At 36.1% G+C, this 27,796-nt stretch overlaps 1 protein-coding gene across 2 annotated transcripts in view; it reads left to right on the top strand.

The window, feature by feature from the left end:
• The window catches only part of UVRAG (UV radiation resistance associated), a 496,833-nt gene that overhangs the window by 71,669 nt on the left and 397,368 nt on the right, over positions 1–27,796 (top strand). For both annotated transcript variants that reach the window (XM_077113538.1, XM_077113539.1), the window contains exons 3-5: positions 10,170–10,204; positions 18,472–18,633; positions 25,369–25,443. In XM_077113538.1, coding sequence (XP_076969653.1) covers positions 10,170–10,204; positions 18,472–18,633; positions 25,369–25,443 — 272 coding nt within the window. The remainder of the gene's footprint in view (positions 1–10,169; positions 10,205–18,471; positions 18,634–25,368; positions 25,444–27,796) is intronic.

Genomic DNA, 27,796 nt, shown 5'->3' with positions numbered 1-27,796 from the left:
TAGAGACTAAAAGAGATATCAGTTTAATGATTCAGCGTTCATATTCTTTTGTTAAGTCCTATCTTCTATGTATAATTTCACCATCACCTTTGATCTTTCCATACCTCTCATTGAGGTTATTTGGACTATGGCAATCCTAAATTTTTGATATTGGAAGGGTCTGTCACTATTATGGGGTAGGGAGATGGAACTATCTGATGTTCTGGAGACGCTGGGCTAGGTTTGAGGACTTATCTGAACCAGGACCCATCTGGAGGTTGTAGGTTTCTGGCAAGTTAATCTAGTGCCTGGAACCCTTGTGGAATCTTAGAAATTGCCCTAGGTGTTCTTTAGGATTGGCTGGAATGGTCCTGGTTGGGAGGTTATGATAGGTAGCAATGTCTACCTGAAGCTTGCGTAAGAGCAACCTCCAGAGTAGTCTCTCGACTCTATTTGAACTCTCTCTGCCATTGGTACTTTATTAATGACACTTCTTTTCCCCCATTTGATTAGGATGTAATGTCTGGATTCATCCCTGGGAGTCCTCTCCCACGTTATCAGGGAGACACCCCTGGATGTCGTGTCCCAAGAAGGCAGGAGGACAATGATTTCACTTGCAGAGTTGGGCTTAGAGAGACTGAGGCCACATCTAAGCAACAAAAGAGGTCCTCCAGAAGTAACTTTTAGGCATGCCTATAGTAGTCTAAGCTTCTATGCGACCTACTTAGTATAGCTTCACAAGAATAAGCCTCATGATCGAGGCCATGGCCTATTGATTTGGGTGTCCTAAAGTTTGACACAGTATCAGGAAATTCCCTGATGTAATGTTTAATAGTTCCATATTCTTTCTCCCATCCCCCAGGGGACTTTGCCAATACTTTTTGATTATCTGGTTAATATATCCTAGGGTGTTTACAGGCATTACAATAATCTATACAGGATTAAAGGATCTCTTTCTTTTTCTGTGCTCCCTGTGCTTCTGTTGTTCAAATGAGCTATACAGGTAGGTTGAGTTAGATTATGCACTACAGAAAATTTCAGTTCCAGATCAAATAAACCTTTCTTCCATTGTCTCAGAGTATGTGTGGTTCTAAAATATAAACACTGTCTTCCTTACCCCAATATTCTGAATTACTTTAAGCCCAACCTGTTCGTTTTCATTCTTATCTCTAAATATCAGGTTATATGTATAAACAGCCTTTCAAAATCCAGAAATAATAATCACCAATCTGAACTTAATGTGTCTGCTCTAAAAGCTTACAATCTAGTCCCCTGTTTTCTTATAAGTATTTTCTAAAGATGACCATACCATTGTTTTTTTGTTTCTGGCTTATTTTGCCTTACCAAATGTCCCACATGTTCATTCACATCTTGCATGCCTCACGACATTGTTCCTTTGTGAGCAGCACAACCTTCATTCGTAAGTATACATCATCGTTCACCATTATGCTTTTCCATCAGTGCATCCTGCAGCCACCTGCATTCATTGGGCACCGTGTAGAGGGCCCCAAATCTACAGTACATCAACGTCCTCTATTTTAGATTATTTCATTGTTCCCAGGAGACAAAAAACCAATAAACAACAAACCCTCACCAAATAGGAGATTTAAACCTCTTCTTAACTCTTGTCCCATACCCCGTTATTTACCTCTGCTGTTGCTGTGGTAGTGTTGATGGTTTCCTTTTGAACATAGCTCAAGGCATGCAGTAGCATTTCCCCCCTGTACCTTGTACTTAAACATTCTTTATACAAGAATCACATCTTTGAAGTAATTCTTACCAGAACGCATTCATATTTCTAGTGTGGGTCAGTGGGACATGTAGGTCTATATAACCCCTTTCAGTCTTGTTCATCTTCAATATGGTAATATCATTTATAGACCCATTAGAGAATCACCTTTGCTTCTATCTGTTCCCTTACATTGGGTTCAGCCTCATTAGCTAACAATTTACCCATCTTTAGCTTCTCATGTATCTCTAAGTCCCCTGTATTCTGTATTATATAGTCTCTGATTATGCCTTTATGCTAGTCATAAAAGTGGAATCATACAGTATCTGTCCTTTTGTGTCTGGTTAATTTCGCTCAGCAGTATGTCCTCAAGGCTCATCCATTTTGTCATGTGTTTCAGGACTTCATTTTGTCTTGCTGCTGCATAATATTCCATCGTATGTATATACCACATTCTGTTGATCCACTCGTCTTTTGATGGGCATTTGGTTTGTTTCCATCTTTTGGTGATTGTGAATAATGCTGCTATTAACATGGGTGTGCAAATGTCTGTTTGTGTCATTGTTTTCAGTTCTTCTGGATATATACCAAGTAGTGCTATTGCTGCATCATAGAGCAACTCGATATTTAGTTTCCTAAGGAACCACCAAACAGTCTTCCATAATGGCTGCACCATTATGCATTCCCACCAGCAGTGCATAAGTATCATGGTTTCTCCACATCCTCTCCAACATTTATAGTTTCCTGTTTGTTTAATAGCAGCCATTCTTGTAGGTGTGAGATGGTATCTCATTGTAGTCTGATCTGCATTTCCCTTATAGCCATTGAAAATGACCATCTCTTCATGTGCTTTTGAGCCATCTGTGTTTGCTCTTCAGAAAAATGCCTATTCATATCTTTAGCCCATTTTATAATTTTATTCCTCAGTTTTTCCCCTTGTTCTGCAAAGCTAAAATATTTCCAATGGCAGAAAAATTTACCAACATCTGACCTTTTGAAATACTATTCATTCTTCAAGACCAATTTTAAATGCTGCCTTCTCTATAAAATCTTTCTGCATAGCCCTTCAGTTAAATGAAATCTCACCAAGAAAAAAGAAATTGCCAGAAACCACCCTGCAGAAGACTCATGTATTAAAACTTTAGATCAACTGTCTGAAATATGTTCAGTGAGCTAAAGGAATCCAAATACAAGGAACTAAAGGAAATTAGGAGAACACTGTCAGAACAAAATAAAGAGATGGTGTGATAGTTAGGTTCAGGTGTCAGCTTGGCTAGGTGAAGGTGCCTAGTTCTATTGCTGTGGACATGAGCCAATGGCAGGTGAACCTCATCTGTTGCTGATTGCATCTGCAATTAGCTAGGAGGTGTCTCTGCTGCAGTGAATGATGTTTGATTTAATTGGCTGATGCTTAAATGAGAGAGCTCAGCGTAGCATAGCCAAAGCAGCTCAGCATGCCTCATCTCAGCACTGGCAGCTCAGCCCAGGCCTTTGGAGATGCAGAAGGGAATCACTCTGGGGAAAGTTGTTGGAACCCAGAGGCCTGGAGAGAAGGCCAGCAGAGATCACCCTGTGCCTTCCCATGTAAGAAGGAACCTCAGTTGAAAGTTAGCTGCCTTTCCTTGAAGAACTATACGTTAACTAAATAAACCCCTTTTATTGAAAGCCAGTTCATCTCTGGTGTGTTGCATTCTGGTAGATAGCAAACTAGAACAGGTTTGGTACCAGAGAAGTGGGATGCTGCTGCAGTTTGCAAACACTAGACATGTGGGACCAGTTTTTTGGATGAGTAAGGGGAAGATTTTGGAGGAACTGTGGAGAGAATGATAGGAGACATCCTGGAGTGCTTGAAGAGACTGTTGGTGTAAATGAAACCACTGTGAATTTGGACAAAGGGGGATACGAAAGGGACAAATTGAAGTTTGCAGAGTGAGAACCATGGAAGCTCGGGTCTGAAGCCAAGAAACCTCGGTCAGGAGCGTGGACCCAGCCATATATGTGGAGAGAGTTAGTCTTCCACCTTGTTGCAGTGGAAGAGTTGTGCCACCTCAGACCTTGGAAAAGGTAAAGCACGCTCCTTGGGGATTGGGGGGAGCCTGACTGCCACCAGATGGAGAGGTTGAGCGTGTGCTCTGGAAATGGCAGAGAACCCAGGTGTGACCCTGATGCCTGGAGAGGGTGGAGCCGAGAAAAGGTGGTCTCCTCGGTGTCCTTGAGGTTGATTTGGAAAGAGGCTGGCCCCTGCATAGGCCCTTGGAAAGGGTGGGACAGCCACTTCCTAAAGTTGGGCCCACAGAGATCACCCTGTGCCTTCCCACATGAGAAAGAACCTCAGTTGAAAATTAGCTGCCTTTCCTCTGAAGAACTATTTTTTAACTAAATAAATCCCCTTTTTATTGAAAGCCAATTCGTCTCTGGTGAGTTGCATTCCAGCAATTAGCAAACTAGAACAGATGGAAATTATAAAAAAGAATTAAACAAAAACTTAGTTGCCAAATTCGGAGCTGTAAAGTATAGTAATTGAAATGGGAAAAATCAGATGGAATCTACAGGCAGAAGAAAGAATCAGTAGACTTGAAGGTAGGACAGTTGAAGTTATCCAGAATGAGAAGCAGAAAGGAAAAATAATGAAGAAATATGAATAGATTCTGAGGGACCTCTGGAACATCATCAAGCTTTCCAAATTACACATCGTTGCAGTCCCAGAAGAATAAGAGAGAAGGAGGCAGAAAAATTATTTGTAAGGCATGAATATACCTATCTAGGAAATCCAATAATCTCCAAGAGATCTAAGAGATCTATACCAAGGCATAGTGAAATGGTCAATATCCAAAGATAGGAGTTTGGAAACAGTAAGACAAAGCAACTTGTCACAGGGGATTAACGGCAAATTTCTCATCAGAAACCATAGAGGCCAGAACACAGTGGGATGAAACATTTACGTTCCTGGAAAAGAAAACAAAAATCAACCAAGAATTCTGTATCCAGCAAAATTATCTTTCAAAAATGTAGGAGAAATTGAGATATTTGCAGATAAATAAATATTGAAAGTGGTCATTAGCAGAAAACCTAATGTACTGGTTTGAAAATATTATATACCCCCAAAAAGCCATGTTTTACTACTGAGCCAATCTTGTGGGAATAGCAGTTTCTTTTAATCTTGATTCAATACTGAAGATGGAATATTTTGATTAGATTATTTCCTTGGAGATGTGACATGCAGTTGTGGGTGTGATGTTTGATTATATAGAGATGTGACGCTACTTGTTCCAGGTGGGTCTTGATTAGTTTTTAATCTAATCTTTTAGATTAAAAACTAATCAAGTTTTTAATTGACTGTTTTAAAAGAGGAAACATTTTGGAGAGAATTGGAAATGAAAGAAATGACAGAGCCGAAAGAAACTTCAGAGTCAGCTGATACAAATGCCGACACTTGGAGAACAGAGACATGGTTGCTTGGAGATGCTTAGAACCCAGCAGCCATCGTCATGAGATGTTAAGCAATCCAGAACCTGGAGAGATCTAGGGGAAACCGAGAGATGAAAGCCAGCCCTAGAGAATAAAAATGAGAAACTCCCACAGGAACAGAGGCTGAAAGCATGGAGCCCAGGAGCAAAGTACGAACAGATGCCAGCCACGTATTTATCAGCTGACACAGGTGTTTGTGACCCATTGGCCTTTCTTGAATTAAAGTATCTTTATCTGGATGTCTTAGTTTGGACAGTTTTATAGGTTTAGAACTCGTAACTTATTTAATTCCCCCCTTTAAAAACCATTCCAGTTCTGGTATATTGCATTCCAGCAGCTTGCAAACTAACACATCTACCTTATAAGAAATGTGAAAGGGAGTCTTTCATTTTGAAATAAAGGACGCTAGATGTTAACTTAAAACCATAAGAAAAAATAAAGAACTTTGGTAAAGGTAAACTACATAGGTAAATATAAAATTCTGCATTACTGTACTTTTGGTTTATAACTGCTTATTTCTATAATTCAGCATGCAAATGTGTAAAATGACATTTTAAATCTCTAGTGGGCATACAATATCTAAAGATGCCATCTGAGACAATAACAATGTAAATGGAAGAGAAAGGAGATATATAGGTGTAGAGAGTTTGTGTACTACTAAAGCTAGGTTTGTATTAGTTGAACTAAGTTATTATTAGTTTAAGTTGTTAATTGTAATTACAAAGATAACCACTAAGAAAATAACTAAAAAATATAGAGAAAAGGAAAGAATAAGGGAATTAAAATGGTACACTGCAAAGAAGCAACCTAATATGAAAAAAGGCAGTAATGGAATAATTGAGGAACAGAAAACACATGAGATATGGAAAACAAATAGCTAAATGGTAGAAGTAAATCCTTTCTTCCCAGTTATTACCTTAAATGTTAAAGGAGTTAGCCTCCCTATTTAAAGGCAGAGATTGGTAGCATGAATCCATCTATATGTTGTCTGTAAGAGTCTCACTTTAGATACAAAGACACAAGCAAAGAAGTTGAAAATAAAAGGGTAGAAAAAGATATCCTGTGCAAACAGTAGTACTAGAACAGCTATTATTGAAAAAAAAAAAAAAGAAAACCAGTGTTGGAGAGGATATGAAGGAATAGAAACACTCATTTATTGTTGGTGGGAATATAAAATGGTGTAGTTTAGCGGTTCCTCAGAAAGTTAAATAAGGAATTACCATGTGACCCAGCAATATCTCCTTCAGATATTTACTGAAAAGAATTGAAAGTGGGTGTCAAATAGATACTTGCACACTGAGGTTGCTACCCACCTTATTTACAGTTGCCAAAAGATGGAGGCAACCCAAGTGTTCATCAACTTTTGATAAATGAAAAAATAAAATGGAATATTAGTCAACTGTGAAAAGGAATGATGTTTGATACAAGGTACAGCATGGATGAATCTTGAAGGTATCATGTTGAATAAAATAAGTCAGACACAAACGGACAATTTTGTAAGCTCTAATATGAAATAATTAGAATAGGAAAATTCATAGACTCAGAATCTACACTACAAACTGTCAGGGCTTAGGGTAGGGGTAGTGATGAATGGTGAGTTGATGCTTAATTGGTCCTGATTCTCTCTTTTGGGTGATGGAAAAGGCTTGTAATGGATGGTTGCAATGGTAGCACATACTGTAAATAATTAACGTCACTGAGTTCTAATCTGAATATGGTTGAAGGGGGGAAATATTAAATATTATATGGCATATTTGTAACTAGAATAAATACTAAAAAAAACCATAGGACAGAATCATAACCAATGAACCCTGATGTTAACTATGGCCTGTAGTTAATAGTATGATTATATCTCATGAATTGTAAGATAGGTGGTACCACACTAATGAAAAGTATTAATGTTAGGGCATACTATGTGTTTGAGGTGGGTATATGGGAGCTCGGTATTTCTGCATGATTTTCTTATAAACCTACTACTTCTCTAATAAACTCATACTATGTCCATTGATCTTGCAATTTTACTTTAAAATGTTTATATCCTACAGATTCAGTTATCTTGGGATATATTCACAAAAGACTGTTATTTATAGCATTGTTTGAAATTCCTCCATATTAGCAGTAAAATAAGTGATTATCAGTAAGATATTGTTTTAGTTTGCTTATGCTGCCAGAATGTAGTATGCCAGAAATGGAATGGCTTTTATAGAGAGGATTTATAAAGTTCCAACGTTACAATTCTAATACCTTAAAAAGTTCCACACTAAGGCATCCAGAGAAAGAAAGACCGATGCCAGTCACATGGGAAGGCACATATCTGGTGTCTGTTGGTCCTTGTTCTGGTTCCGTTGCTTTCAGCTTCTGATTACAGTGGCTTCCTCTCCTAAGCATCTGTGGGTCCACACTTAGTTACTCTGGGACAAAACTCTGGATTTCTTCTGTTAGCTTTCCTTGCCTCTCTCCAGGTTTTGGCTTGCTTAGCATCTCAAGGAAAAGCACATGGGGACATTTGCTGGGCTCTAGTTCCTGTCTAGCTTCTGCTGGCTCTCTCAGCTCCTAGCGTTTCTTGGGGCTTCTGCATTTCCAAATATCTACATCTGAACTTTCTCTTTAGGCACTCCAAGCACCTCCAAATGTCTGTGTCTGTGTCCACTCTTTTAAGGACTCCAGTAAACTAATCAAGACTCACCCTGAATGAGTGCAGTCACATCTCCATCTAATCAAAAGGCCACACCCACAGCTGGGTGTGTTACATGGCCATGGAAACAACCAAATCAAAAGGTCCCACCCTACGATATTGAATCAGGATTAAGGAACATGGCCACCCACACAAGATTGGATCAGGATTAAGAGAACATGGCTTTTCTGGGGTGCATAGCAATTTCAAACCAAAATAGAAATTAATTTTAAAACATTAGAATTATCCATTTCTTATTAAAAAATTGCTCATGATAGAAAATTAGAAAATTACCAAGCAAAAAAATAAAATAAGAAGCCTAATCATGTCACCAGTGATAAGAATTGTTAGTGTAATTACAATTCTCTTGTAACTCCTTTCTTAGAACCTTTCTTTGCTTTGTATATTGTTACTTTCTCTCTACCAAATGAAATAATTACTTACATCTCTCTCTTCTGTTTTTTATTAAAGGAGGGCAAGAGAAGGATAAAACAATGTAGATAGTATGCTTTTCAAGAGCTTTACTCATCAGGGTCTGATATCTGAGTCCACTTTTCCTTTATTGTTTGAAAATTCCGTATCTTTAGTTGTTAGTGAATAAGCACTTAGCAAATTTCACTCTGAGTCCCATCTAAATTGTTATATGTTTCATTTTTTTATGTTGACTATTTTAAAAGTTGAAGTCTAAGCATAATCTTTGAAATTCACTCACCAAAAAAATATTTATTGAGTGTCTGTCCTGTGTCAGAAATGATTTTAGATGCTGAGGAAACAGTAGTTAGACAAAACAAATGCCGCTGCCCTCAGGGTGTGTGATTATTGGTTGGGTGTGTGAGATACAAATTATATTAGAAAAAGATTAAAGTTTGTCCATGTGTTCTAGTTTGCTAGCTGCTGGAATGCAATATACCAGAAACGGAACGGCTTCCAAAAAGGGGAATTTAATAAGTTGCAAGTTTACAGTTCTAAGGCTGAGAAAATGTCCCAATTACAACAAGTCTATAGAAATGTCCAGTCACAGGCATCCAGGGAAAGATACCTTGATTCAAGAAGGCCGATGAAGTTCAGGGTTTCTCTCTCAAGTGAGAAGGCACATGGCGAACACAGTCAGGGCTTCTCTCTCGGCTGGAAGGCCACATGGTGAAGACAGTGTCATCTGCTAGCTTTGTCTCCTGGCTTCCTGTTTCATGAAGCTCCCTGGGAGGCATTTTCCTTCTTCATCTCCAAAGGTCGCTGGCTGGTGGACTCTGCTTCGTGGTGCTGCAGCATTCTCTGCTCTCTCTGAAGCTCTCATTCTCCAAAATGTTTCCTCTTTTATAGAACTTCAGAAACTAATCAAGACCCACTCAAGTGGGTGGAGACATGTCATCCCCTAATCCAGTTTAACAACCATTCTTAACTAAATCACATCAACCAGGGAGATGATCTCATTACAGTTTCAAATATACAGTATTGAATAGGGATTATTCTACCTTTAAGAAATGAGATTTATATTAAAACATGGCTTTTCTTAGGGGGCATACTTCCTTTCAAACCAGCACACCATGTAATACTTAAAATCATCCCAAATTTCAGTGGTAAATGCATCACATTTAAGAAACATTGCCCTACAGCATTGTAAGGATATGGGAGTCCTTGCAGACTCTGCAGTGACAGAGCAGCATGGAGGCAACTTTGGTGGAGGGTCTGTCGGAATCTTTGACACATTTCTTTTCTTTTTTTTTGGTCATCGGGTTTTATGACAGCTACCAATATATGTGAAGGTCTGTAGAATTTCTGGAACTTTAATGATAATTGAGAACCTTAGATTATTAATTCTTTAAATTTTCTAGTGAAGAAATGGGCCCCAGAAAATTAAAGAGACAGCATGTGTGGAACTTAAGTTTTCCTGGTTGCTAGATCAGAATTCATTCCATAGTGTTACAATTGGTTAATTGTTAGAGGTATTAAAAAAAAAACCAAACAAACAGAGCATATAGAATCAGTTGTGGAGAAGGGAGAAGAAAGTCTTGAGTTTTTAAGGGGTCAAATTAGAAGCTGGAGTAAAAGGACCCAGTTAGGTAACAGTCACTAAATTGAATAACTGAATCTTAAAGAGGTTTAGGCTGTTCTTTACTGATATTTTTCTTCTTTAAAACATTTTTACCTAATTCTTATTTCTAATTTTATTTCTCTTTTGATGATAAGAGTAAAGTGAGAATAGTTCCCTTGGAAATGTTTTAGATGTTTTCCTGGAATGTATTAAAAAATTTACAGGATTAAGAGTTAATGAGCTTAATTTTTTCCATATCATTGATTGTTCTTTTTCTTCTTTTCCAGAATTTTATAGAAGTGAAGTGATTAAGAATTCCTTGGTAAGTTTTCTTTCTGACAGGTGTATATGATTGCTTTTTTAAAAACCTATTTTTATTGAGATATCTTCATACATCATACAATTCATCCAAAGTATACAGTCACTGACTCACAATATCATCACATGGTGGTGTGTTCATCACAGTGATAATTCTTAGAACATTTGCATTACTCCAGAAAAAGAAATAAAAGACAAAGGAAAAGATCCATATAGCCCATGCCCCATACCGCTCCCTCTCATTGACCACTAGCATTGCGATCTACAATACTAAGTACTAAAAAAAATTTTTTTAACTCCTTATCCCCCCTTTTATTTATTTTTTGTCCGTATTTTTTTATTCATCTGCCCATACCCTGGAAAAGGGAAGTATCAGACACAAGGTTTTCACAATCACATTGTAAAAGCTATGTTGTTACATAGTTGTCTTAAAGATAGAGGCTACTAGAATACAGTTCAGTAACTTATTAACCCCTGAAACTTTTATTTTGTCTCATTTCTCTCTTCCCCCTTTTGGTCAAGAAGACCTTCTCAATCCCATGATGCCAAGTCCTGGCTCATCCCTGGGAGTCCTGTCCCATGTTGCCAGGGGGATTTACACCCCTGGGAGTCATGTCCCACGTGGTGGGGAGGGCAGTGAGTTTACCTGCCAGGTTGGCTTAGAGAGAGCAGCCGCATCTGAGCAACTAAAGATCTATGGGGGTGACTCTAAGGTATAATTATAAGTAGGTTTAATTTCTCTATGTGATTGTTTTTAACTCCTGTTTCAGAAAATGCTGAGATGTAAAGTAAATTGAGGTTCAGGTCTGGAATTATGATACTTCTGCATTTAAATTTTGTGTGAAATAGTTTAAATCATAATTGATTTGTTCATTGTTCTGTCTTTACTGTTTAGATTATCTTGGGCACATAGTAGGTGCTTCATAAATATTTCTTGAATGAATATATATTTTAAATCTTTAGTGGTTTTTCAACCCATATCCTGTAATTTTATCACTTTCATTCATAAAAAAGAGATTTTTTTACTATTTTACCTGCCATATTAAATAATAAATGATGTATTTGTTTAGGTATAATTTTAAGGAGTTTTTTGTATTGGGTTTCAAAAATTTTTTTGTTTGTTTGTTTGTTTTGTTTTGTTTTTGTTGGCAGGCACCAGGAATCGAACCTGGGTCTCCAGCATGGCAGTTAAGAACTCTGCCTGCTGAGCCACTGTGGCTTACCCGGTTTCAAAAATTTTTATACCCATTGCATATTTATTTGTAATAGCCCCAAACTGTTAACAGTCCAGGTTTCCATATATAGGAGAAAATATAAACAATTGGTGGTAGTTCATGCAATTGGAAATTACTAATTTAAAAAATTACCTACTGCTATATAGAATATTCTTCCCCTCCCCCATGCTTGTCTTTATTTTATTACCCATCTAATCATACATTGGATAAAGGGGGGGTATAAGTCACAAGGTTTTTGCAATCACACAGTCACAAGATAAAAACTATATAGTTACATAATCATTATCAAAGATCAAGGCTACTGGGTTACACTTCAGTGATTTCAGGTATTTCCTTCTGGTTATTCTAATATACTAGAAACTAAAAAGAAATATTTGTATAATGAGAAGTTAGGATTTAACAGATGATTATGACTACTGAATTTCTTTTTGATTTCTGGTGTGTTAGAACAGACAGAAGGAAATACCTGTGTTGGGTTTCACAGGCAATGCCTTCTTAATGATGGCATTGCTCAGTTAGAAAGTTGAAAATGTCCTACTCTTGCCAGTAACACATACACAAATATTTGCATAAATGGCTGAATTTCTTAGGCTACGTTGGAAAAAAGAAGGACTTTTTATGGTAATGATAATATCCTTTTCAGGGTCTTAGTTTTAGTATCTTTGTTCAGCCTCATCTCATAACTCTTAACACTCTTTTCCTTACTTATTATGTTCTAGGCATACCTCCTTTCAGTACTTCAAACTGAAAGAACATACCATGTTTATCTTGTCCCTTATACCTGGAACATTTTTTCCATCAAGTTTTCACTTGGCCAAGAGGCCTATCGATTATGTTACTTCAGTGAGGGCTTCTCTGACCACTCAATCAAAGTGTCTTCTTTTCCCCTAGTGACTCTTTTTCACATCTTGTTTTATTTTCCTTAGTGGATCCATCACTATTGAATACCGTTACTCACTTATTTGTGTTTGTTTTCAGTCTCCCCACCTATTAGAACATAAGTTCCACGAGAGGAGGATCTTTGCCAGTCTTATTATTCACCACTGTAAGCTCAGAGCCCAAAATAACATAGATATTCAGTAAATACTTGTCAAAAAATAAATGAATATCTGCGATGATCTGTTATAGTTATAGAATCCTTTTGCATATGTTATCCCACTTTGATCTTTAGAACAACCTGTGAGATAGATAGGGCAGATACTTAAGAAACTGGTACCCAGAGAGGCTCAGTGACTTTCCCAGAGTTATACAACTGTAGGACCAGAATGCCAGTCTAGGCCTTCTGTTCTGAAGTCTCAAAATACTCTTTCCTCCTCATTAGGCTATCTTCTAAATGTTTCTCAATATGATAAATTTGGATCATAGGTCAGACAGTGTCCTTGAATCCCTCCCTGGGGAAATTTAATCACCAGATAACTCTGGTTCTATATATATTAAATGAAACGGATCAGTGCATAGCACCATGTCACACACATGGTAGCTGTTGAATGAATGTTCATTTTTCCTCCTCTGTAAGTTCAGTTATAAGCAGAAGTAGTCTATGGATAGATGAGAGCACGAAATGGTTAGGGGGGTAGATAGAGTAGAATTTGACCTTGATTTGTTCTACCCCCTCCTTTTTTTAAAAGTATTTTTATTATAAACAGCGAACAGACATGCAAGCATTCTTGACATACAAACATTCTTGACATGATTACAATCAGTGTCTTATAATATCATTACATAGTTGTGTATTCATCACCATGGTCATTTTTTTTTGACCATTTGCATCTCTCCAGCAAAAGAAAGAAAAAAGAAAAAACTCGTACATTCTATTCCCTTACCACTCCCTTTCATTGACCGCTAGTATTTCAATCTACTCAATTTATTTTAACCTTTGTTCCCTCTATTATTTGTTTATTTTTTATCCATATTTTTTACTCATCTGTCTATACCTCTACCCCCTTTTTTTAGTAGAGAGACTTCGAACTTCTGACATTGCTTTTGTTCTGTGAATATGTGTAATAGTAATAGTGGCCCTTATGCCGTAGCGGTTGTTTTGGTTTGCTAAAGTTGCTGAAATGCAATATATCAAATTTATACTTGTTGCTGTTTCTGTACCTTTCTACCTACACAATAACTTAATTTTTACTGAAGTTTAACATACATATAGAAAATTTTACAGGTCATAAACTACATAGCCTGATGAAATTTTTTATTAGAGAAATTGTAAATTTACATAAAAATCATGCATGAAATACAGGGTTCTCATATACCTTGCATTAGTATGGCATATCTGTTACAATTGATGAAAGCACATCTTAGTAATTGTACTGTTAACTGCAGTCTGTGGTTGACTTTAGGGTTTGCTGTTTGTCTTACGGAATTTTTAAAAAAAATTTCATTATAGTAACATATATACCACCTAAAACTTCCCCTTTTAACTACATTCAAATATATAATTTAGTGCTGTTAGTTACATTCACAATGTTGTGCAACCTCATCCCCATCCATTACCAAAACTTTTCCATTATCCCATATAGAAACTATATACAATTTAAGCATTAACTCCCCATTCGCTACCCTCACCCTGGCCCTGGGTAGCCTGTATTCTACTTTCTGACACTGTGAATTTACATATTCTAATTATTTTATATTAGAAAGATCATATAATTATTTATCCTTCTGTGTCTGGCTTGTTTCACTCAACATGATGTCTTCAAAGTTAATCCATGTTGTATGTGTCAGAACTTCTCCTCTTGCCCTTTTTAGCCACTACTACTATCAGTACTCCTCTTCTGAGTTTTAGCACCATAACTGTAATTAAAAAAATTTTTTGGGGGGGTGCATGGTCCAGGAATTGATCCCAGGTCTCCTGCATGGAAGGTGAGCATTCTACTACTGAGCAACCCCTGCACCCCCACCATAGCTTTAATTTTATCTATTTTTTTAGCTTTATAAAAATGGCATTGTTCTAGTTTGCTAGCTGCCAGAATGCAATATACCAGAAACGGAATGGCTTTAAAAGGGAGAATTTAATAAGTTGCTAGTTTACAGTTCTAAGGCCGAGAAAATGTCCCAATTAAAACAAATCCATAGAAATGTCCAATCAAAGGCATCCAGGGAAAGATACCTTGGTTCAAGAAGACTGATGAAGTTCAGAGTCTCTCTCTAGTGAGAAGGCACATGGCGAACACGGCGTCATCTGCTGGGTTTGTCTCCTGGCTTCCTGTTTCATGAAGCTCCCTGGGAGGCGTCTTCTTTCTTCATCTCCAAAGGTCGCTGGCTGGTGGACTCTCTGCTTCGTAGTGTCGCAGCATTCTCTGCTCTTTCTGAATCTCTTTCTCCAAAACGTTTCCTCTTTTATAGGACTCCAATAAACCAATCAAGACCCACCCAAATGGGAGGAGACATGTCGTCCCTTAATCCAGTTTAATAACCACTCTTGACTAAATCACATCAACCAGGGAGATGATCTCATTACAGTTTCAAATATACAGTATTGAATAGGGATTATTCTACCTTTATGAAATGGGATTTATATTAAAACATGGTTTTTCTTAGGGGGCATACTTCCTTTCAAACCAGCACAGGCATCATATACAACTCTTTTATGTTTTACATCTCTAGACATTATGTTGTGAAATTCAGTCATACTGTAGGGCATACTTGTAGTTTGTTTCCTCTGTAGTATTCCATTGTATGACTATACCAGAATTTATCCAGTCTCCTGTTGATTGGCATTTGGTTAGTTTCTAGTTTGGGGCTTGTTCTAGTTTGCTAGCTGCCGGAATGCAACACACCAGAGATGGATTGGGTTTTAATAAAATGGGATTTATTTTGTTGGTTCTTCAGAGGAAAGGCAGCTAACTTTCCACTGAGGTTCTTTCTTACGTGGAAGGCACAAGATGGTCTCTGCTGGTCTTCTCTCTAGGCCCCTGGGTTCCAACAACTTTCCCCGGGGTGACTTCTTTCTGCATCTCCAAAGGCCTGGGCTGAGCTGCTAGTGCTGAGATGAGGAATGCTGAGCTGCTAGCTGTGCTATGTTGAGATCTCTCATTTAAGCACCAGCCAATTAAGTCAAAGGTCACTCATTGCAGCAGACACGCCTCCTAACTGACTGCAGATATAATTAGCAACAGATGAGGTTCATGTACCGTTGGCTTATGTCTGCAGCAACAAGACTAGGTATGCTCACCTGGCCAAGTTGACAACTGAATCTAACTAACACAGGGCTGTTATGAATAGCACTGCTATGAATGTTCTCACATGTCTTTTGATGAACATACGTATGTATTTCCGTTGGGTATACATCTAAGAGATGAATTGCTGGGAATAAGCATGTGATCAGCTTTGAAATATATTGCCAAACAGTTTTCCAAAATTGCTGTTTTATTTATATTTTCACTAGCAGTGTATGAGAATCCTGGTTGCTTCATATTCTTGTAGCTCTTCATTTCTTTTATCTTTTTGCGTTTTAATTTTAGTTGTAATAGCTATCATATACAAGTTTTTTTTTTGCTTCTCTCCAAAGCATGATTGATATTTTAAATGGCTATGAAACTCAACACATAGTACCAGCAGAAGCATAATTCAAAAGAAGTGATATTAAGAAAAGCTGTTTTTTAAGTTTGTGCTTGCATATAACACCTGATGATTGCCACCTAGAGTACTTCTTTGATACTAAAAATTCTAAAACAGAATTCATTTTGCAATGTGTAAAAAAGTGCATGTTAGAATTGATAATAAGTGGGTCTGTAGCCATACCACACTAAACGTGCCCGATCTCATCTGATCTTGGAAGCTGAGCAAGGTTGGGCCTAGTTAGTACTTGGATAGAAGACTTGATGATAAGTGAGATTGTTAGATGATAATAGTAATGAAATAAACGAAAGCAGAATTTTCTCTGTTTTGGCAGGGGTAGTTTTTTCATATTCAAAGATATCTCCTGTTGGTTCTGTTCCCTGAGAACCCTGAATAATACACCTATGTATAGAAACATTCCTGATTTTTGTACATTAATCTTGTATCCTCCCACTTTGCTGAATTTATTGGCTCAGGTAGTTTTGTCTTAGATTTCTCAGGGTTTTTTAAGTATAGGATCATGTCATCTGCAAATAATGAAAGTTTTACTTCTTTCTGTCTGATTTGGATGCCTTTTATTTCTTTCTTCTGTCTAATTGCTCCAGCTAGAACTTCTAGTATAATGTTGAATAATAACGGTGACAGTGGACATCCCTGTCTCATTCCTGATCTTTGGGGGGATGCTTTCAGTCTCTCACCATTAAGTATGATGCTAGCTGTGGTTTTTTCATATATGTCCTTTGTGATATTGAGGAAGTTGTCTTTGACTCCTACCTTTTGAAATGATTTTTATCAGGAAAGGGTGCTGAATTTTGTTGAATGCTTTTTCAGCATTAAGTGATACAATCCTGTGATTTTTTCCTTTTGATTTGTTAATGTGCTGTATTAACTGATTTTCTTGTGTTGAAGAAACACAAGTGAATTCCTAGTATAACCCTACTTAGTTGTATAATTCTTTTAATGTGTCATTGGACTTGATTTGCTAATATTTTGTTGAGAATTTTTACATCTATGTTCATTAGAGAGATTGGTCTATGGTTTTACTTTCTTGTAGCGTCTTTATCTGATTTTGGTATTAGAATGATGTTAGCTTCATAAAATGGGTTAGGTAGTGTTCCTTTTTCCTCAGTTTTTTGGAAGAGTTTGAGCAGTATTAGTGTTAGTTCTTTTTGGAATGTTTGAGAAAATTCCCCTGTGAAGCCATGTGGACCTGGGCTTTTCTTTGTTTAGTCCCTTGTTTGTCTTTCCAGCTCTGCATTTAGTCTTCCCTTTGCCTGGGATTCCTTATTATTACTCTCTCTATATTTTATATTTTTGTAGACAAAGCATACAAACATGAACATTCTTAACATATGACATTCCATTCTGGGTATATAATCAATGACTCACTATATCATCATATAGTTGTATATTCATTACTATGATCATTTCTTAGAATATTTGCATCACTCCAGAAAAAGAAATAAAAAGAAAAAAGAAAAAACTCTACATAGCATACCCTTTACCCCTCCCTCTCATTGACCGCTAGTATTTCCCTCTACCCAATATGTTTTCAACTTTGTTCCCCCTTTTTTTTTCTATACCCTTTACCACTCCCTTTCATTAATCACTAGTTTTTCTGTCTACTCAATTTATTTCAACGTGTTTCCCCTATTATTTATTTATTTATAATCCATGTGTTTTAGCCATCTGTCCATGCCATAGATAAAAGGAGCATCAGACGCAGGGTTTTCACAATCACACAGTCATATTGCGAAAGCTATATTATTATACAATTATCTTCAAGAAACATGGCTACTGGAACACAGCTCTACAGTTTCAGGCACTTCCCTCTAGCCTCTCTAATACACTTTAAACTGAAAAGGGGATATCTATATAGTGTGTAAGAATAACCTCCAGTATAACCTCTCGACTCTGTTTGAAATCATTCAGCCACTGACATTTTATTTTGTCTCATTTCTTTCTTCCTCCTTTTGGTCGAGAAAGTTTTCTCAGTGGAATTCCTTATTTTAACCTGGTAAAACCCTACCTGCCCTTTTAAAAGCCAAGTGTCACAGTCCCTGTGATATCTTACCCATTTCCTTCAGAGTTTATTATTCTCTACTATGCTACTTTGTAATCCTTTATAATTCTGCTATTGAGCTTTTAATGAAACAATGTAATTACTTAAATTAAGGTTTGAATGCATAAATTGGAAGCTCTTTGAGGGCTTTATCTCTGTGTTGGCTCTTAATTGTGTGGTAAGTACTGAATATGAATGAATTACCATATGAGGCTTTAGCAATGAGAATTGGAATGTATGCTCTATTTAATGACTGTAATCAGAGAAATTCACAAAGATCATTATCACCCTTTTTGTTAATTGAAATATCTTCTTGATTTACTTAAGTTTGCAATTTAATATTTTTATGAGCCTTTTTGGTTTTTAAAAACAAAGTGATTTATAATTGAATCTGTTCATTTCTATCAACAGAACCCAACGTGGCGGAGTCTCGATTTTGGAATAATGCCAGACCATCTTGATACATCTGTGTCTTGTTTTGTGGTGAGGATCTGGGGCGGAAAGGAGGATATCTATCAACTGTTGATTGAATGGAAAGTCTATTTGGATGGACTGAAATACTTGGGTCAGCAGGTAATTTTTAGAGTGGAGTTTACAAGTAGCTGACATTTCCACCCTTCCTCTATCCTTTCTGTTGATTTTTCTGACTCTACATTTCTTACCATGAAGAGAGAACCTATATGATTGTTTACTTAGCTGTATATATTTGAGTCATTGTCGTCAAGTTTCAAAAATACCTTTAATTGAAGTATTGTATGAAGAAATACCCTAAACTGCTAATTTAAGAGAATTATGTCTTTCCTGTCTTACTGGATTTCCCTCCCTAGCATTGAAAGTTATGTTGCAAATAAGAAAGACATTATTGAATACCTCTTTTGACTGGGAGAGTTGGTTATTCCAGGAATAAGAAGAACTACATCTTTTTTGAGCCCAGGAGTGACAAATGCCTGGGTTATATATTGCCACCCATTCCCCACCTTTCCTCCCCTCATCACTGATGTAGTTAATTGGTAACAGCATTCTTCTACCTGAGCTCAGAAGTAGTTCTGTGATCCTCAAACCAGTGCTCCAAGAAGCAACTAGCAATTTTTCAGAATTGCCTATGAAATGAATCCTATTTGCCATTCCGACATAGGTCATTACAATTAATGTTTATAACAGTCTTTCCCAGATGGGAAAATTGAGCCTTAGCATGCTAAAAAACTGCTCAAGGTCCACAACATAGTTAGGTAAAGCTAGGATTTAAATCCAGGCCTAGTTGACTTAAAAATCCATTCTCTGTTTTATACCACACTGGTACGTATGTTTGGTCCTTGGTCACCCCTATATATCTTTGTAATGGATACCATTTCTGTGTTGTGTTATCAGTGCTACTATTAGAAGTAACCCTAAAATGCTAGTTATAGATTATCAAAAAACACCCTTGATGTTTTCTCAATATTTATACATTATCTAACTTTCTGGTATGTTTCTTTTTAAAGAAATAATTTAATTCTGCATATGAATTTTTTCAGATTAAAGAAAAAAAACTTGGTGCATGGGTGGTTCAGTGGTAGAATGCTCACCTTCTATGAGGAAGACCCAGGTTCGATTCCTGGACCGTGCAACTCCCCCCACCCCCCCACAAAAAAAAGAAAAAATTCTGCCCTCATTTAGCTTACCAAATTTTATGTCCCCCATAATGACTAGAACATGTAATAAATGGTGCATGTTCTTTAATCTTTTCTTTTTTTGCGTTATTTTTTTTCCTCTGTGTTAGGGCTGGTTTTAATTAAAACTTAGAAACTAATGGCATTTTGCCTTTTGGTACTGGATACCTGTTGCCTGTAGCCAGGCCAACCACAGCCCTGTACCGAGGCACTTACCTTTTCCATCTTCTCACCTGCCACATTTGGTTCTCTGTAAATAGTATATGGTATTAAGTGATTGTTTATCTTTCTTCCAACGGTATCTATATTTCTTGAAAGATGATGCTTCCTAACAGTGGAGTTGCAAGACTATAGGTTTGTAGGGGAATTTTTTTTTGGTTGGAGAAGGTCACCTTCATCATGCTTTTCAACTCATAAATTCTTTAGCTGATGGTCTTTTTGAAGTATCCAACTGTGGTGTATCTAGACTGCCCTGATTTCAAACAATCAGCAGATATTTAGGTGTCTCCTTAACTAAGTTGGTTAGGTTGTTATAATTGAGAACAAAAGAAATAGAAAACATGTTTTTGAGTCAATTAGAAATGTAGTGTCTTTGTAGAAAATGAAAACTTTAAGAAATATGTGTAACACTAAAAATCAGATTAAATAATAGAATTATATATTTTTAAAAGAAAGAGAGATTATGATTTATCAGGATAATAGCCAGTATCACTTAGGTTCATTGATTAATCATCTGCTTTTTATCACACATTGTTCTTAGTATTAAGGATCCAGGAATGAGTAAAACAAGATTCTTAGATGTGGTAAACTGATGGTTGATGAAAAAAAAAAGATGCATCCAGATTCATTTGGGTCATACCTTAACTGAAATAATGTCATCAAAAGGTCCTTTTTACAAGAGTTCACACCCACAGGAATGGATTAAGTTTATAAATATTTTTTTTCTGCGATTCATAACTCCCAAGTCATCACAGTAGTCCTTAGTGAATTTTAAATGATACATTGTAATTAGCCAGATAGAGTGTTTTATCAATGTCAATTAAGTTAAGTTGGTTGATAGTCCTTAGTAAGTTTTGAATGATATGTTAGAATTAGCCAGAGGAGAGAAAGATAAGCATACTTAGAATTATGTTTATAATTCTCTATATATATATATAATATAATCTCTTCATTTTGTATTTAAGGAAACTAGGACCCTGAGTGATGATGCAGCTTGTCTAAAGTCACATATTTGTGTCACAGTTACAGATTCAGGTTCATTTCCTGAATAGCTTTGGTGATAAAGCAGTTGAATCAGAATGTTTTGCTCAGAAGTCATGAACTGAGCCAGGCTTGACTTGGATTTTTTTTTGAATATTTTTTATTGTAACAACAAACAAACATTCTTGACGTACAAACATTCTATACATGGTGTACAATCAGTGGCTCACAATATCAGTACATAGTTGTATATTCATCACCATGATCATTTCTCAGAACATTTGCATCTCTCCAGCAAAAGAAATAAAAAAGAAAAAAGAAAAAACTCATACATACCATACTCCTTACCCCTTCCCCTCATTGACTGCTGGTATTTCAATCTATTCAATTTATTTTAACCTTTGTTTCCCCTATTATTTGTGTACTTTTTATCCATATTTTTTACTCATCTATCCATACCGTAGATAAAAGGAGCATCACACACAAGGTTTTCACAATCACACAGTTACATTGTGAAAGCTATATCATTATGCAGTCATCTTCAAGAAACATGGCTACTGAAACACTGCTCTACAGTTTCAGGCTACTTCCCTCTAGCCTCTCTAATACACCTTAAACTCTAAAGGGGATATCTATATAATGCGTAACAATAGCCTCCAGGATAATCTCTCAACTCTGTTTGAAATTGTTCAGCCACTGACACTTTATTTTGTCCCATTTCTCTCTTTCCCTTTTTTGGTTGAGAAGGTTTTCTCAATCCCTTCATGCCGAGTCCCAGTTCATCCTAGGATTTCTGTCCCACATTGCCAAGGAGATTTTCACTTCTGGGAGTCATATCCCATGTAGAGGGGGCAGGGCAGTGAGTTCGCTTGCTGTATAGGCTTAGAGAGAGAGAGGCTACATCTGAGCAACAAAAGAGGTTCTCTGGGGGTGACTCTTAGGCCTAATTTTTTTTGTCCATTTTTTAAAATTAATATTTTAATTTTTTAAACATAGCAAACAAACAAACATTTTAACCATATGATCATTCCATTTTACATATATAATCAGTAATTCACAATATCATCACATAGTTGTATATTCATCATCATGATCATTTCTTAGAACATTTGTATCAATTCAGAAAAAGAAATAAAAAGAAAACAGAAAAAAATTCATGCATACCATACTGCTTACCCCTTCCTTTCATTGATCACTAGCATTTCAATCTACTAAATTTACTTTAACATTTTATTATGGGAGTCATGTCCCACGTAGAGAAGGGGAGGATGGTGGGTTTGCTTGTTGTCTTGGCTGAGAGAGGCAGGCCACATCTGAGCAACAAAAGAGGTGCTTTAGGGGTAACTCTTAGGCCTTTTTTTAAAGTAGGCTTAGCTTATCCTTTGTGGGGTTAAGTTTCATATGAACAAACCCCAAGACTGGGGGCTCAGTTAGGCCTAATTTTAAGTAGGCTTACTTAGCCTATGCTTTGCAGGGATAAGTTTCTTAGGGCAAACCCCAAGATTGAGGGCTCGGCCTATTGATTTGGTTGTCCCCACTGCTTGTGAGAATATCAGGAATTCTCCAAATGAGTGAGTTGAATTGTTCCCCCTTTCTCCCCTTTCCCCCAAGAGGACTTTGCAAATACTTCTTTATTTACTTTTAAGTCACTCTGGGATTTATCAGGGTGTCACACTAACCTGGACAAACCAACAAAATCTCACACCTATTCGAGGTTCCATGTACTTATGGTGTTCAGTTAAACTGATTATACAAGTTAAATTAGGAAATGCACTAGTCAAAATATAAATTTTGCACCAAATAAACATTTCTACCTTTATTGACTTGGATTTTGATGGCATGGAAGGCAAAGTCCTGGTTATCTTCACCTCCTTGTCTGTCTGATTTCTGGGGGGAGTTTGGAAATAGCTTTACTTGAGGTGGGAATTTGAAGAATTTGTTGATAGTACTTCCATGGGCCATGTAACATCCTAACTCAAGTTTAATGGTAGGATTCTTATACTTAGTTTAAATGGCTTGAATTTTGTATTATTAGCAAAAGCAGTTTGCACTATCATTTTACATGCACACAATGAATCGGGGTCTTTTGAAGATCGTGTGAATAAGTTTTGTTATTTTTCTCAATATTAACTTGAGAAAACTGAAGCTAGGTGAGATTAAGTAAAGGTCACACAATGATTTGTGGATTTAGGCTATAATTTTTCCATGGCTTCGATTATATTTATTATTCATTTCAATAACTGTAATTACAGGCATACCTCAGAGATGTCGCAAGCTCTGTTCTAGACTACCACAGTAAAATGAATATGCAGTAAAGCAAGTCACATGAATTTTTTGGTTTCCCAGTATAAGTAAAAGTTACATTTATACTCTCCTGTAGTTTGTTAAGTGTACGATAGCAATATGTCTAAAGAAACAAGTAAAATGTGGCTTGGAGAGATAAGAAATGAGCACATTGCTGTTAGAAAAATGACACTATAGATTTGCTCGAGGCAGGGTTGCCACAAACCTTTAAATTGTAAACAATGCATGATCTGTGAAGCGCAATAAAGTGAAGTGTAATAAAATGAGCTATGCCTGTGGCTGTCTAAAAATGTGCAGTTTTTCATTGAGGAAAGAAAATATGAAGTTTTAGCTGCTTTAATAGAATTCTATATTGTATAGTCTCCATATTAGTATTACAATACATTTGTTAGGTCAATAATCTATAATTAATGAGTCAAGGGTAGTATGCATCCACGCTTACTACTAGCATAATTTAGCAGTTCAGAAATGTATGTAGTAGTGTAAAATATGATGCAGCCTGTTTTTTGTTAGTCAGGAGCAAAGGGATCTTTCTAAACTTTATGATTGCCTGATTTCTGTTATATTAATAGATTTTTCTCTTTAATATCTTTTTTCATGTCTGTAAGACAAAGCAGGCTGTACTTTCTGCCTTTGTCTGATGAGGGATTTAAAACATGGGGCCATTAATATTGATTAACTATTTGTTGTGAATGCTAGGCATCGGGGGTATAATGATAAACAAGGACAGGATTCCTTTCCCTTGAAGAGCGCCTTATGCAATAGTTAACATTGGAGTTAGAACCTATATAGCTTGATTTTTAGTATCATTTTGAGCACTAGAACCATGTTGGCTCTTACTTTTTAACAAACTAATGTCCATCTTCATGATACTTATACCTTGAGAACTTTACTTTCATGCTAGATATGTACTTACCTGCCTATCCACTTCCCTTTCTTTAATGGTATAATATTTTTTTTGTGGACAATTTGAAAAATTTTTTAAAGCACAGAGAAGAGAATAAAAAATAGGCATAATCCTATAGCCTAGCTATCTATCACTGTTGCTAAAATTTTGATGTATATAATTTTAATCTTTTTTTTCCATTTAGGAATATATATGTATAAAATATTTTATGTTTATAAAATTTCAGGCCCTTTCTAATCTTGAACCCGATTTCATAATGCTTTTTCTTTTCTCTTAGAAAATGAAAAACTTAAGATTAATTTTAAATTTTCGTTATAAATTTATTATTACAGACTCATCTTTCGGTATTGTATTTAGTTCATTAAGTGATGTAGGGAAATAGGGAGTGTGTGGTTAATTTTGCTTCAGATTAGAGATAGGAAATATGGAGGAAGTCAGGTAAATGTTTTCAGGAATTCGCTGTTGCGGGCTTTGGCTATGCTACTTCTATCTAGGGAAGGAAGAGATTAACTATTCTCTTTTGATAATCCTTCTTGTTTTACTCCTACTTGAACCTCCTCACTTTAATCCTCTACTGCAGAAACAATAAAAAAAGTCTTTCTGATCATGTCAGAAATCTTTTTTTTTTGTCTTCCAGTTGGACATTTGAGTCTTGTATTTGGGTTATTTTCTTTCTCATATCTTCAATATTTTAAGTATTACTTCTTTCCACCTTTTAGGTGAAGTTTAATTTGGGGTGGCACTGACTAAAGTTTAAATCAGTTCCATCTAAAAGACAGTGGTATGCAGACATTAATTAAATCAGCATTTGAGGCTTCAGGAAATAAATATTACTATCTTTAAACTGCCTTATTAAAAATAAAAACTAATTGTCTTTTATTTTTTTCCTAGAGCTTTAAACATTTTAAATCACCTTTACAGACTAAATGGATTGCATTTTCTTGAGATCAGGGAATGTATAGTATACCTCTGAATCCCTTGTACTTCAGTAATAGCCTTTCCATAATAAGGTCAAGAAGTGTTTGTGGAAATTATGTGTGAATGATGGTGCCTGTAATCTCATTTGATGGTAGTGAGAGGCCTTTCACTGAAGCCGGAAACTCTTTATTGATAACCTGATCGTATGCTGAGTGTCTTGTTTTCTGCTATATTGTCTAGATGAAGCAAGCCTGTTTATCTGCGTCTAAATAGATCCTGTTGTAACTGTCATTCTCTGATCATATTAAAATTTTTTTTCCCCACTCTTAGATTCATGCCCGTAACCAAAACGAAATAGTTTTTGGGCTCAGTGATGGCTACTATAGTGCTCCATTTGAACATAAGGTAAGAGGATTCTTGTAATGCTATGTGTTTTATTTAGTGCAGATGTGCCTTAATGTACAGGATAAATGAAATCCTGAAAAGCTCTGTGTAATTGGAACCATGTTTTAAGTACCATTGTAAGTTTGTTGTTTAGTGCTGCTTTGGGTGACTGATGATTAAAATGAAAACTCTTTGTGCAGGGCATTTTCATCTTTTCTAAATCTAGATTATATTCATTGTCATAAAGGAAATTCTGGAGTAGCTGTTCTTTCTTTTTCTACATAATTCTTTGGTGGTTAAGAAAAAATGGTAAGTTTTGATTAAATGCAAAACAGTTTTATGTTTCAGCTGTCATTTGCAACTTTCAATAAAATTAAGAAACTGAATCAAGTTGCAAGCCGCAAGTCAGGGGTGTTTATATCTAAAGGCAATTTGAGAAAGGAGATGGAAGAGAAACTATAGTTACCTACTATGTATGGTACTGTACCAGGTGATTCATGCTTTTTATGCCATTTAATATTAGTCACAAATCAGTGAGGTGAGTTTTTTTCCTCTCCATTTTATAAATAAGGAAAACAAGTTGAGAGGAATGACCTCTGTAGGATCGTACATCTAAAAAGTAGCTGAGCTGGGATTTCACATATGCCTGCCTCTAGAACCTATGCTTTTTCTATTCTATTACTGCATTTTATCTATAAAATTGTATTTTATCTGTAAAATTCTGAAGCTTATACATTATTTGTTCTTAGTGATCATATTGCTTCATAACTCCTGGTTATCTGAAGTGCTATTGCTTAGAATACGCTATTCAACAACTACTTTTTAGTTTTTTTTTGCTATTATCCAACTGATTTTTAATTTGCTGTTCACTAACTTTCATTTAATTGTCAAATACACTGTTTTAAACTTTATTACTTTTAATTATTAAAAATGATATATGCTTAGTGTAACAAATATCCCTAGGTGTACATAATTAAATAAAAAGAGCACCCACCATACTTTACCTACCAAATTCCCATTCCCTCAAAATAATTGCCATTAAAAGCTTAGAATATCTTTTCTGACTTTTTCTATGTCTTTGTACCTTGAGAAATCAAACAGTCCTTTAAGATGAACTGATAGCCCCACATCCCCTTTAGGCCTCAATAGTATGGGAATTCACATTACTGCAGAAATGTCAGGTTCTGTAGCATCAAGTATGAATTCACTGGAAATAGTTTGAAATAATACTGGGGGATCACAACAGCCAAAAAATGTTGGGAAATGAAAAAAAATTTTTTTTGAGGGAATGTGGTCAGAGGAAAAATGAAATGATGCTTGAAAGAGATCTAAAACCATAGAAGTTAAAAGCTATAACTTTTTTAGGACAAAATTTAAGGTATGAAGAGGTTACTTTTAAAAATAGTTGAAACTTTATAACAAAGACCAAACTTCTCCCATGATTTCCACTTTTTAAATTATGTTTATTTTGGTTATTTTAGGCTTTTCTCAGGCTTTCTATGTAATCTAAAACACCTGGCTAAATTAGTGTGTACATCAAAGGTCACAGATGGATGGCTTGGGTTTGTTTGTCTTGCAGGGTTTATAAATTTTTTATTTACACTTAGTTGCTACTAACATAATCCATATTATATGTACTAGACATAATGCATACAAATATGGTTCCTACAAAAAAATCAGAAGACTGGCAAATCCTTGCCACATTCCCACATAGCAAACATCCCAGTCCTGAGTAGTGGCTGTCTCTTTTAGACAGGACATAAGCTCTTCACATTGTCCTGATTCCCAGTCTCTCATAATCTCACACTGGTATAGTCTACTGTGCTCACTTGTATTCCCTGCCTGACCTTTGCAGATCCCTGACGCACAGTATCTTCATGCATCATTTCTCTCAAGGTGTTCAAAGGCTGAGGGGCAGAGTGTCAAAAGGCGAACGCTGGTCTGGTTTGACATCCTGGGCCAACTTGAACTGGCAGCAAATGTTTTGACCTCTGGGCCAACACTCTGGACTCTCAATCATGTCTTTCCCCAATAAAATAGCAAGGTTTGTTCTATTTCAAAGAGTGCAACTCCTAAAACTAACAAAATACTTACTTAGTTTTAATCTAGATTGGGTTTCAGAAAACCAGGGTTCTAGTTCTGACTTATCATCTTTAGATTGATGAGGGTGATTAAGCTGTCCTTATATCACTTATGAAGCTGGAAAAACATTGCTTTACTTCATAGCAGTTTAGGAGATTTAGATTCTATAGAAAGTGTAAGTGCTATTTGTAAATTAATTGAACACTGAAACTTGTATTTGTTTCTCAAACATTTTTGGAACTTAACTTGATCTTTTGTGTCTAGTAACTGTATAACATATAATAGAGATTTT

This window comes from Tamandua tetradactyla, chromosome 8, assembly GCF_023851605.1.
Source record: "Tamandua tetradactyla isolate mTamTet1 chromosome 8, mTamTet1.pri, whole genome shotgun sequence".
In the NCBI taxonomy this organism is placed as follows: domain Eukaryota; kingdom Metazoa; phylum Chordata; class Mammalia; order Pilosa; family Myrmecophagidae; genus Tamandua; species Tamandua tetradactyla.
Note: the sequence above shows the minus strand (reverse complement) of the source record. Positions and strands in the feature narration are given on the sequence as shown.